Raw genomic sequence first — 14,218 nt, 5'->3', positions numbered from 1 at the left:
TTATAATTTCAAACTTATTTTTATTTTTCAACATAATCTCCCTTAAGACTAATACATTTATTCCAGCAATGCTCCAGCACCATTATACCGTCCCTGTAGTGGTTCTCAGTAAGGTCTGCAAAATACCCCTGTACGGCTACAATCAGCTCTTGATTCGAAGAAAAATGATGACCAGTGAGGAAGAGTTTTAGTTTTGGGAAGAGATAGAAGTCAGAGGGAGCCAAATCTAGGGAATAGGGTGGATGTTCCAACAATTCATAGTGCAGATCCCCTAATTTTCCCATTGCCAAAACACCTTTATGGGCAGGTGCACTGTCCTGATGAAAAACGATTTTTTTTTCTCTAAACCGGAATTTTTCTCACGAATTTTTTCATCTAGTCTGGTTCAAAGATCGGAATAATATTCCCTAGTTATTGTTTTACCCTTTTCAAGATAATTAATAAACAAACTGCCTTTAGCATCTCAAAACATCGATGCCATGACACTTCTGGCTGATGGAACTGACTTTGTCTTCTTTGGCGCTGAACAACTGGCTTCTGTCTGCTGTTTTGATTATTGTTTGGATTCTGGGTGTAATGGTGAATCCAAGTCTCATCCATAGTAATAAATCGACACACAAAATTAGTTTTATTCTTGTTAAAATGCTCCAAGCACTGTTCAGAGATTTTCATGCGAGTGCGTTTTTGATCATGGTGAGCAAGCGTGGCACCTATCTTGCGCAAAGCTTTTTTCATTTGCAACTCTTCATGCAAAATATATCCTGCATGTTCTTTTGAAATGCGTACAGTCTCAGCAATTTTATGTACTTTGACTCTCCAGTCATCCAATACCATATCATGCACTTGATCAATGATTTCTGGTGTTGTTACACTTTTTAGACATCCTTCACGTGGATCATCTTCAAGGATGGTATGATCACGTTTAAACTTGGCAGCCCATTTCTTAATTGTCGAAAACGAAGGAGAAGAGTGCTCATAAACTTTTATGAACTTCGAATGAATTTCTTTTGGCATTGAACCTTTTTTTACAAAGAATTTTATAACAGCTCGATACTCAATTTTATCCATTTCAAGGGATACAGACAACACTTTTGCTTCAGACAGCTGTATAAAACAAACTACTTGATAGAATGACTTGCAATTCACATAGATGCTTATGACAGATGTACCAACTTAGAGAAAAAAAAAAAAATTGCCGATAGTGTTGCCATCTATGGTTGAGGCCAAGAACTTTTCAGACAACCCTGGTACATGTCTAAAAATTATGAGCCTCACTCCAGAGCTCTTTCTAGCTGAAGAATTATTCTTCACATTTTCATTTCCTAATGTATTTCATCATTTAGGAAAACTGACATGCAATCTGTAGAGCCAGTTTTCAACCTACGAGTCATGAACAATTTAAAAAAAAAGTCATTTATTAATATACTAAGTAAATAAATACTCATTCATTGCATACTTAAAATATTCTACTCTAAATACACTGCATTTTCACATGCTAAGATATATCAACCAGGTGTATGTAGCATGGTGCTACTGTTACGTTGGATGAAGAGTTAGCAGTTCATGAAAATGAGGTTGAAGAGCTCTTGCATAACCTGGATAAGAATTTGTCAATAGGGATAGATGGAATATCTGCCCGTTTGTTAAAGGAATGTTCAGCTGAATTGGCTAGGCGTTTCACACATTCGTATAACTTGGGTTTCAGCTCAGGAATGATACCACAGGAATGGAAGGAATGTATGATAGTTCCATTGCACAAGGGTGGTGCAAAAACTGATTTGTCTAACTACCGACCTATTAGTATCTCAGGTTTGGTATTGAAGATTTTAGAGAAGTTGGTAAGAACTTGCATACAGAAATGGGTAGATAAGCATTCTATACTCTGTAGGGAACAACATGAGTTTACTAAAGGAAGGTCATGTTTTAGCAATTTGCTCACATTTTATAACAATGTTAAGCTTGAGTTGAATAAAGGGAATGGATACACTATGATAATGTTGGATTTTTCTAAGGCATTTGATAGGATTCCACCACACGATAGGCTGTTGTGTAAACTGGAAAATATGGAATTGAAACATAATCTATTGACTTGGATCAGGGGATGGTTGACAGACAGATATCAAAAAGTGGTATACAGTGGGTGTGAATCTGCCAGATTTAAGGTAATCAGTAGTGTACCTCAGGGTTCAGTCCTTGGGCCATTATTGTTCAATCTATACATTAATGACATTAAGCAGGGTCTATCATCAGATCTGTAATTGTTTGCTGATGATGCGAAGATAGGCAGCGCAATCAGGGATGCTACTGATATTCAGCAATTACAAAATGATTTGAATAGACTGGAAATCTGGACAAACGAAAATGGTTGTCAGTTTAATGTTAGTAAGTGTAAAGTTATGCACTTTGGCGTGATTAGAGTTCCAGTGGCATATTATATTAGTGGGGTTATGCTACAAGAAACTCAAGAGGCAAGGGATCTTGGTGTATTGGTGGATAAGAATTTAAAGTTCAAAGGTCACATAGCAAAAGTTACAAATACAACTCAGAGGATAATTGCTATGTTGAAGCGAACCTTGACATGTAAGGATAAGGAAGTAATTTTGCCTCTTTATAAGGCTTTGATAAGATCACACTTGGATTACTGTGTGCATATTTAGTTTCCCAGGTTCCAAGAGGATAAAGAAGCTGTGGAAAGGGTGCAAAGAAGAGTTACAAAGATTATATCTGGATTATGGGATTTAGATTATGAGGGCAGATTGAGAGTATGTGGATTACATATTCTGGTTAACAGGAAAAAGAGGGGTGATATGATAGAGGTCTATAAACTTTTGAATGGGTGTTATAGCATTTCAAATGATGAAATTTTTCATTATATGGAAGGCAGGGAGAGAACACGGGGGCATCCATTGATGTTAACGTTGTTCTCAGTCAAGAAAGGGTTAAGAGCTAAGTTTTTCTTCCAGAGAGCAGTGAGTGAGTGGAATAATTTGCCCTTATGGGTAGTGAGTGCATGTAGTGTAAATGAATTTAAGGGAAGGTATGATAGCTGATTTGGGTAATTTACAGCCCCCTCGATGAGTCTTTAAACTCCCTGGAGGTCTCAGATAATAATAATCCTTAGTGAAGAAATACAAACTTGAGCTCTTAGCAGAAATTGATAAAACACGCTACACCAAAATGATACACCTTTATTAATGTTACATTGTTTTGCCTAAAACATGCAAGTTAGCAGCAATGAGAATCAAAAAGCAAGGGTAAAATGCTCATATCTGATAATACTGAATAATCTTGAGAGAGGGGGAGAGAGAGATACATTAACTATACTGAATAATCTTGAGAGAGGGGGAGAGAGAGATACATTAACTCGATGAGCCCTTAATTCCCTGGAGGTCTCGGATAATAATAATAATAATCCTTAGTGAATAAATCCAAACTTGAGCTCTCAGCAGAAATTGATACAGCACACTACACCAAAATGATACACCTTTATTATTGTTACATTGTTTTGCCTAAAACATGCAAGATTACAGCAATGAGAATCAAAAACCAAGGGTAGAATGCTCAGATCTGATAATACTGAATAATCTTGAGAGAGGGAGATACATTAACTATGATTTTATAAGCACTGTTATTTTTTGAAATGCTAGAGAACCAAATTTAAAACCATATAAGCTTCTAGGATATCTACAAACAAATCTTGATAACAAAACTTCTAACAGCCAAAGCCAATGTTACCTTCTGCAGAGAAACCACTTTCCACACACAGTACTCCAGTGCATCAAGCTGGTATAATTGCTTAATAACCATACCTTCCCGAATTGGAGGAAATGCTGACTAAACTTCCAGTTAGTAGATGAATTTCACAGTCCAATGATCTACCAATGATTCCTCTACTTCTATTCTTCCATCAGTCAATATCACATCTGACACCTGGATGGTACAGCTTTCAAAAATGATTACTCAGTAACTGAACTATTTGTTTCTTTTAATGTTATACAGTGGTTAGCATTCATTGTGAAGAATTTATAGAGACAAAAACTCATGTTAGAGTAATTATTTTACTTAAATTAAGAATATAACACTCAACATTTCGACCTCTGTATCGAGGTCATCATGAGGAAAAACATACATATGCACAGAACAAAAGCTACATGATACTACAAAAAAGTAAGATAAATCTAAATGCTTTGTTAATCGTTTACCTTAGCCTGACCTCTGGTGAAAAAAAAAAAAAATAATAATAATAATAACAAATATATATATACAAAAATATAAATTAACAAAATAATTTTTTTATACATATTAGTATAATAATATACAGGTGATAAAAACACCTCTGAATAAATAAAAATAAAGTTTTATAGCAGAAATACATTAAACACATCTCTACAGACTTATATTAAGCTTTTCTTGTATTGTGGTTCTGCGATCATATTTTGGATGCTAAATAGGTTGTAGATGAGTTCTCCAGATTCTTGGAATTACTAATCCATCATTCTTGTTTACATTCAGATGATGTTTTATCATCTCACAGATTCCTTGAACTTTCTTTCAAATTAGGTTTTAGTGCCTTTTCAATTGATTCTGTGACACATTTCAAGTGCATGGTCTGATAGACCTGTTTTACTATAGTGGAGAAATTTAATGTGGCATTTATGTTAGTCTTTTCATATTGGGAGTGGTACATCCTGTTTCTCCTTTGTATGGTAGGTTGCAGGTACACTGAATTTTGTAAACCCCTGGGTGGAGAAGGATATCTTTGGATGAGTTGAGTATACTTAATTTTTGCAGGAGGTTTGAAGGTTGACTTAATGTTGTTTATATAATGTTCTATCTATTTTTTCTGATATTTCTCTAATGTACGGAATGACTATGGCATTCTTGTAATCTTTTTCACTTTTAATGGTATTATTGTGAACTTTTGTTTTATTGTTGTTGTAGCCATTTTTTTTTTTATAAATATTTGGATAATAATTTCATATTCTATGTTCAGCTTTGAGGGTGATGATGACCCCTAGTTTTAGTGCTGGATGGTGGTATGAATATATAGTGGTGTGTGCGTGTAGATTTGCAGCAGACCGTGAATGAAAGGCAGCCCAAGGGTTGCCGAAGTTTGTGATTGTGTGCTCCTCTGTGAATGGCATCGAGATTGCTTGTTGCTTTCTTGTTGTTTCAGTCTTTGGAACTTCACTATTAGCATTTCTTTGTTTTTACATAACAGTGTTATGTAAAAACATACAAGCATTTGTTTGTTTTTACAAACAAACACTTGTATCCAGCTACAACCTTAATGAAGGAAAACTCTTGCTTCTGCAAAAAGGCTTAAAGTATGCTTATAAAGGCAGATAAAAGCATCCTTCATTGCTTTTATCTGCCTTTGCTACCATCGTTCTGGTTTGGACAGCATATGTTGAAAAAATTAACCAACTGGTATTCAACCACAACATGTACCAATTGGTTGACAACAATCCTAGATACCACATCAAAAAGAAAACAGTAGAATTAATCGAGTCAGTGATCAAATGGCCAGAGGAAACGATTAAAAAGCTATTCCTGCCTAAAATACACAAAACAATCACACCACTACGACTGATAGTTTGAAGGAATCAACGGCCCCAATTATCACTTAATCAAAAAACTAGCAACTACACTCAAGGAATTGGTAGGTCATTCCCCTTCCTACATAAAAAATATACACAACACTTCATAAACAAAATCAGAACCATGACACTCAGTGATGAAGATTTATTAGTCACCTTTGACATAACTGCCCTTTTCAATAATCATACTATTCTTCTTATAAAGAACGTATTTCTGCCCAATATCACACCCTCTTTCCTCACGTACTTCGCTCAAGGTATTTTGTGTGACAAAATAATTTCTACCTGCAAAACGAAGTTGCAGCCATCACTCCCCCGCCTCTAATTAACTTTCACACAGAAGACTTCAAGCAACAAGCTGTAGATTCAGCAAGCCTAAAGCCCAAAGTCAGACTCAGATATATTTATCTGAGTCAGACTTTGGTGGTATGAATATATTGCTATTTGGCCCCATGGCCACGAAACATTAAATACTTTCCTAAGCCACTGAACAAACAACACAAATGTATCCAATTTACCATCAATATTGAAAACAATAACTCTCTTCCTTTTCTGGACACACTTGTCACATGTCTTACCACAGGCTGCCTTTCATTCACGATCTACCACAAAACCACACACACACACACAGACCAACACATACATAAAAATTCATACCATCATCCAACACAAAAACTAGGGATCATCAGCACCAGTTCACAGATCTTCCATAATAACACCATTAAAAGCAAAAAAGATTACAAGAATGCCACAGAATGAATATCATACATTAGGGGAATATCAGAAAAAAATAGAGAGAACACTACATAAATACAACATTAAGACAACCTTCAAACTTCCTGTAAAATTAAGAAGTATGCTCAGCTCATCCAAATATCCCCTTCCCTACCTTTCCCACAAAGGGGATTACAAAATTTAGTACACCTGCAACCAACCCTACATATGCGAAACAGGGTGCACCACCCCAATATGAAAAGATGAACATAAACGCCACATTAAATTCCTCCATTATAATAAAAACAGGCTTGTCAGACTATGCACTTCAAACATATCACAGAATCAACTGGAAAGGTACCAAGTTCCTACACTGCAACAAAACCTAGTTTGAAAGAAAGTTCCAGGAATCTTGTGAGATGCTGAATCATCATCTGAATAAGAATGATGGATTAGTAATTCCAAGAATCTGGAGACAGAATCCCAATACAAGAAAACCTTAATATAAGAAGACTGTAGAGATGTGTTTAATGTGTTTCTGCTATAAAACTTTATTTTTATTTAGTCAGGGTTTTTTTTTTTTTTATCACCTGTATATTATTATACCGATATGTATATATTTTTTTTTTATATTTTGTTAATTATATTTTTGTATATATTTATTATTATTATTATTTTTTTTTTTTCACCAAAGGTCAGGCTAGGGTAAACGATTAACAAAGCATTTACATACATCTTACTTTTGTGTAGTGTCATGTAGCTTGTGTTCTGTGCATATGTATGTTTTTCCTGATGATGACCTCGACACAGAGGTCAAAATGTTGAGTGTTATGTTCTTAATTATAAGTAAAATAATTACTCCAACACGTGTGTTTTGGTCAAGATAAACTCAACTGCATGAAAGGTTGGAAGCATTTTATCTTCTAGCCTCTATACTCAGAAATAAAACAATATTTCTGATATCTCTGAACCTAATGGTAAAATTTTAAAATTTCACCTTAATCCCATATATTTTTCTATCAACAAAATTTTGGTTTACTTCTGTTACCTTATTATCACCAGCACTCATTAAAGTTATTCTTCCTTTTCACCTGCCATATAACAAAAGATCTCTTTGGGATTTCCTTTGGACTCATAAGCTACCTTCCTCTTATAATTAGTTTTGGCATTCATTACCATAGTGGTCATCATCCTTCCTGCTTGTGCCTTGCTGCTCATGAGTTTACTGATCACCTTTTTGCCTATATTCCCTCCACAGCGCTTTTCTTTTTTTTCCCTGGATCTATCATCCAGGTAAAAATACTGCAGTGACACATGATAGGAAATGATGTGGAAACAGTGGTTGATGAATTTGAAATACTTAGGATGGTGCAGAATTTCATTGCATGTATAGCCATGGGATTACATTGGATATCAGCTATCATATTACAAAATGCACAGAGGAACTGTCACTGCCTCTGACTAGGCTGTTTAAGTAAAGTCTGATGATAAACGCCCAAGGGAGTTAAAAAAGGGCAAAATAATCCCAATGAATAAAGGAGGCTGCAAGAGTGCAGCAGCAAATTACAGATCAACTAGTAACTAAGGAGTAGTAGTTAAAGGTATTGGAGAAGTTGATCAAAGACAGGATTCAAGAATAGAGGGATAAGAATATGATGCCCTTTGGGGGAGAGGCAGCATAGCACTTTTTATAATAGAGTAAACGTTGAGCTGGATAAAAAAAAAATGCCCACAGGAGGTCGCTTCATCCAACAGCATACTAAACACAGTATACTGAATGAAGCTCATCTTCTCCCATAGACACAGTTTTAATTTTGAATGCCTTTTCAAAGAAAGTTGTGAAGCCCTTTTACATTGGCCTAATCTGAATTGGAATGATTGTCTCTCTCTCTCTCTCTCTCCAAAAATTTTAGGAGATTCTCATCTTATGTAAATATCAAAAATAGTTTTAATATTATATTTTTGTTCATTTCTTTCATGCTTACACAGTGATCAGAATACATTTTGAAAAATTATGGAGACAACTACCATGTTATAGAGTAAAACTTTAGTTTAATATATACCAAAATCAACACTCGACGTTTTGAGTGTTGATTTTGAATGATCTTGATATGAAGGTCATCCTCTGGAGCATACACAATATATACAGAGAAACAATCTGCACTACTATCTACATGGTTTGCTAAAGTTACTACAATTATTGGCCTGACCTCTGATGGAAAAAAAAAAAAAAAAAACTTTTACTACATCAAAGCTAGAGTCTTATTAATATTATCTATTAGGTTACAAAACTAAGAGTTGGGCTGGAGAGCAACAAGTTTTTATATATATATATATATTTATTTATTTAGAAAAAAAAAACAATGTGATTATACATATAAATTTAAAACCAAATGGTATGGAATAGTTTCCTAAAGTCCTCAAGTATGCTAGATACTAAGTGAACTGAATATGTGCCATCCAAATTGTTGCAATTTTAATGCCACCATTATTATTGAGATTAGGGTGGTTAATCAGAATTTCACAAGCTTCTTTAAATTTTCTTTCATACCAGGTTTTTGTATGATGTAAAGAGCAGGTACTTTTCCAATCAATTTGGTGTAGGGTGTTGAGAGCGTGATCTGAGAGGCCTGCTTCACCAAAATTGTTATATTTAATGCATCTTTTGTATTCTTTTTTTTTTATGTATACAGATTGTACATCCAGTTTTACCAATATAAGGTAGGTTACAGATGCAGTAGATGCAATAAACTCCAGGATGTGTCAATGGGAGGAGAGGATCCTGAGAGGAGATGAATATGTTTTTTTAATTTTATAGGTGGTTTAAAAGTGGCATTGAGATTATAATGGTGTAGGATTTTATTGATTTTTTTCTGATAACCCTTTAATGATGGGAGGGCTATGGTTTTACTGTAGTCTATATTCTTTTTTGATGAAGTTTTATGAAGAACTTTATTAATAGTATTTTTGTTATATCCATTATTTATAAATGTGTTGCTAATAATTTTTAATTCTTGTTTAAGTGCTTGTTAATTAGAGTAAATTGTTATAGCTCTGTTTTTTTAAGGGTGTTAATGACTCCAAATTTTTGCGATGGGTGGTGATATGAGTTAGCGTGTATATATTGGCCACTATGTGTTGATTTGCGGTAAACCATGAAGGATAGACTGCGTGAGGGAAGATGTGTGATCAGTGTATCCAGGAATGGGAGCGAGTTCTGATTTTCAATTTCGATAGTAAATTGTATGCATTCATGTTGTTTGTTCAGGTGGCTAAGGAATGTGTTTAATGTTTGTCTACTGTGTGGCCAGATAACAAAAACATCGTCAACGTATCTAAGCCACACTGTAGGTTTTAGAGTAAAGGAATCAAGAGCACTTTGCTCAAAAGCTTCCATATAAAAGTTAGCAATTGGCGGGGATGGTGGTGAGTCCATGGCCGTACCATCATTTTGTAGGCAACATTTATTTTGCCACATGAAGTAACCGGAACATAGTACGTGGACAAAGAGGGCCATAATGTCGGGCAGAAATTTGTTCTGTAGGAGAAGAATTGTGTCATTGATTGGGACATTTGTGAAAAGGGCAGAAATGATATCATCTTTACCAAGTGTTATGTTTTTAATTTTGTTTATAAAGTGTTGTGTGTTCTTTATATAGGAGGGGGAATGACCTACCAACTCGAGTGTTGACGCTAATTTCTTGGCTAGGTGGTAATTAGTGTTGATTTTGGTTTATATTAAACTAAAGTTTTACTCTATAACACGGTAGTTGTCTCCATAATTTTTCAAAATGTATATTTTTGTTCACTTTCTTCTTGTTTCTTGCTGCATGAAAAGTTGGAAGCATTTTATCTAAGCCATCGTCAATGTATTCTAGCTTCTACACTCAGAAATAAAACAATATTTCTGATATCTCTGAACCTATTGGCAGAATTTTAAAATTTCACCTTAATCCCATATATTTTTCTATCAACAAAATTTCTCATCTGTTATATAATCTACAAAAAAACAAACAGTCACCTCCATCTTTAGCTGGTGTTTACCAGATCCCTTGTGAATGTAATTTGACATACTTTAGGAAAAAAGGGTATTCTGTAGAAAGAAAAAAAAAATTAATGAACATCAGTATTGCAATGAATACCTGAAATCTGAAAAATCTGGTGTGACACAGTACAGTATTGATACTAAGCACAGTATACTGTTGGATGAAGCTCATGTTCTAGCATAGATACAGTTTTAAATACGAATGCCTTTTCAAAGAAAGTTGTGAAGCCCTTTTACATTAGCCTAATCTGAATTGGAATGATTGTCTCTCTCCAAAAATTTTAGGAGATTCTCATCTTATGTAAATACCAAAAATAATTTTAATATTTTATAAGTAAAGTGGATATTAGATCCAGCATTATTTTTTTACTATTAATTTCTACCGGCAACTGTTTTTAACTGGTAAAAAAAAATCAGATCTGACACAGCACAGTGTCCTGTGGGATGAAGCTCATCCCATAGGATGAGCTTCATCCTGTATGTATGTGTATATACTTTGAATTCCTGTTCTTTGATTTGCTTGTTTCCTATGCTGATGCTGTACTGTTATTTTCAGTACAAAATATTTACAATTTTCATTAAAGTTTATTACTGTGGTTATCGTGTAATTTTTGTTGTTTTATAGCATGTCACAGGTATCTTTAAAATTAGACATGGCATTTCAGAAAAATGACATGTCATATACCCTTTGGTTGAAAGGACCTGGGTTTAAATCTTGTCATAACATGAGTAATATAATTCAACTTAATACAGGTTAGCTAACTTTATATACAGTTTTACACAATGCAGTTTAGCCAGTTTCCCACAAAAATAGAATAAAACAAAATTTTTAAAAATGCTAAAAAAAATCTTCAGGCTGTGCATGGTACTAATGTATTCTTAGATTTACAAACTTTTGTGATTATGAGTCATAAAGTGCACACATGCAGGTAGGAGTGGGTGTGTATTACATAATTGTATATTTTTATAGCCAGTTTTTTTTTTTTTTTTTCACATGATTAGAGACTGAATTTTACTTAACAAGAAATTATATTCTTGTTTTATGGTGATAACCATTTTTGTACTTATGCATGGATGACATCTACCACTTACTGGCTCAGTATCCACTCATGAGACCTCAGTAAAAGTGAAAAATAACTAATCTGGGTAATGAATCTTTTCCATAATAGTTGGCAATGTACCCACACTCAAAAGGTAGTGTATACTGTGTATTATGGAATACCAAAGCAATGTAAAAGAATTATCAACACGTTAGCACAAGAAAAGTATATTTAATATACAGCCAAATGTAAAGCAATGTAAAGTAAAGTCATCTATCTCCATATACAAGTTGCCTAGTGGTGAGTCACTTTGTGTGCAGAATTTTGTTTGCTTCTGCTTTGGTTAAAAATAAGAATATGATTTCTTTTTATGTATAATTTAGTGTATGTTTCACCTCTGATCAAATGTGGTGAAAATATACAAGTTGTCATTTTCAATATTTCCAAAACATTTTATGCAGTCGAGCACAACGGTTTTCAGGGCAAACTCCCAGTCTTCCTGCTATATTTTTGTTCACTTTCTTCCCTTGTTTCTTGCTGCATGAAAGGTTGGAAGTATTTTATCTTCTAGCTTCTATACCGAAAATACACCCACACTCTTATAAATCAATAATTTAAAAAAAAATAATAATAATTTTTAGCATTGCTGATTAGAATACTTTGCATTCCTCTTCTTTCTAGAAACCTTGCAGTCACGCAAACAAGTGAGATCAAAGAATATCATTTGGGGTACTTCTTTATATGCTAGTCTCGATATTGTTCTCTGTGAAAAGATAATCTTGTTGATTTCAGTTGGTCTCAAATTCAGTGCTCTTGTGTCACACACACACACACATATATATATATATATATATATATATTAGGATAACCAAGTAATTTTATAAACTTGGTTATTTTAACTCCTAATCCCAAGTATGCAAACAATTAAGTTTGCACCTGAAACAAAGTTCAAGTCTAAAGATGGATGGTACAACACCAGGGCAACTCATTGTAAAGGTGGATAAAGATCTGATCACTATTCTTAGTATTTTCCCATAATGTAAAGCACATCTCACTAGAAGATGTATACTGAAATGCATTATGGGTGGGGTCACTACCCAGACTGGTTTTAACCTTTTTTGAGGAATTATATATAGGGTCTAGCTACTCACTGAGGAGACCTCAAAAAAAGTTGAAACCGGTCTGGGTAGTGACCCTGCCCATAATGCATTGCAGTATACATCTTCTAGTGAGATGTGCTTTACATTATGGGAAAATACTAAGAATAGTGATCAGAGCTTTATCCACCTTTACAATGAGTTGCCCTGGTGTTATACCATCTTTAGACTTGAACTTTGTTTCAGGCGCAAACTTAATTGTTTGCATACTTGGGATTAGGAGTTAAAATAACCAAGTTTATAAAATTAATTGGTTATCCTAATATACAATATCCCCAAGTTAAAAAATTTATTACACACACACACACACACATACATATATATATATATAAAGAATCCTTATCTCATCTTACTTCTGATCTTATTCATGGCCAAGAAAACATCTCCCTTCCTCAATTAACAATAGCAACTGACTTTTCATGACATAAACATATTCCAACTACAGCTATTTAGATTGTGCTTTTCACTTAGCAGTATTATTTATTTTCGTCAAGTTCCAGATCTGTCCAAGAGTGGAAATATATCTTCCATATTTAGAATGGTATACTTCAGTCTCTGCTCTATGTCTTTTCTGCCAGTAATTTTATGTTCAGTGTTTATCTCAGCTTTCATCTGTAATATCATCAGTCTCTTCAAAAGTCATAAACATTAGTTGCAACTAGTCTTGATCAGTTTCTAGTCAAGCTTCAGGCCCACGGCTCTTCATCAGTGTTCATCCATTGTGCATACTTGTGGAACAAAGGCTAATGGGGACTAATAAAGGTTTGCTGTTTCCCAACTAATATAATTTAAAATCATTCAAGAACAACATAATACAGATTTAACTTACATAAATGTTTTTATTAGCATAAAATGTTTGCCCAATATCAAGGGCATCTTCAGTATTAATTTCAAATTAAATAACTAGAACAGAAACCGATTAAGGAAAATGACACTGATTGGAAAGCAGTTTCAAATAGAGTTATGTGGTCAGACTTCAAAAATGGGGAAATCGACAATGAAACTTATTTGTGTCTATGGTCCTACAAAAGGTTCTTCTAAGGAAAAAGTAGAATTTTTTGATCCATTGGAGGAGGTGGCTAAAATAAAGAGAATGGAAAAAGTGGTTCTTGTTGGAGACCTGAACAGCAGAATAGGAAATGAATTCAGCAGGCAGATAGGAACATTTTGGGAAAATTTGAAGAAAAGGGCAAAGCTAATAATAATGGTAGGTATTTGCTGGACTTCTGCTCATGACACAGACTAGACATTACTAGCATCAAGTTTCAACATAAAGATGTGCACAAGTTCACATGAAGAGAAGACAAAAGAAGTAAGTAAAGCCTCATTAACTACGTCATCATTGATAGTGATATCATAAAGCTGGTTCAGGACATAAGAGTGTATAGAGGATTCGAAATTAGAAATGACGATTAATTAGTACTAAGCAGGATAAAAACTTTTAAAAAATATTAAAGTTATAAAAGAATTAAAGTTGAGCAACTTTACAGGTAAATTGTAGAATCAACTATGCAAACATTATTGAAGAAAATCTGCAACAGTTTGAAAACAAGAACCAAACTTGGAAGTCTCAGTGGCAAACTCTGAAGAAGACATTGATTAATTCAGTTAGGAAGTTATGTGGTGAAGTTGTATGCAGGGAGAGAAAAATAAGAACATCAT

The 14,218-nt window shown here is 34.1% G+C and overlaps 1 protein-coding gene across 3 annotated transcripts in view; it reads right to left on the bottom strand.

Moving 5' to 3' along the window:
- LOC150105386 (DDB1- and CUL4-associated factor 17-like) overlaps nt 1–14,218 on the bottom strand; it is a 276,136-nt gene that overhangs the window by 204,162 nt on the left and 57,756 nt on the right. For 2 of the 3 annotated variants that reach the window (XM_090394760.1, XM_090394759.1), the window contains one exon: nt 10,336–10,407. The exons of the other annotated variant lie outside the window; for it this stretch is intronic. In XM_090394760.1, coding sequence (XP_090250886.1) covers nt 10,336–10,386 — 51 coding nt within the window. In that variant the 5' untranslated portion in view covers nt 10,387–10,407. The remainder of the gene's footprint in view (nt 1–10,335; nt 10,408–14,218) is intronic. 3 annotated transcript variants of the gene reach the window in all.

This window comes from Typopeltis vanoorti, chromosome 6 (assembly GCF_054136105.1).
Source record: "Typopeltis vanoorti isolate ZY-2024b chromosome 6, IOZ_Tvanoo_1.0, whole genome shotgun sequence".
Taxonomy (NCBI): domain Eukaryota; kingdom Metazoa; phylum Arthropoda; class Arachnida; order Uropygi; family Thelyphonidae; genus Typopeltis; species Typopeltis vanoorti.
This window is presented reverse-complemented; position numbering and strand designations above follow the sequence as displayed.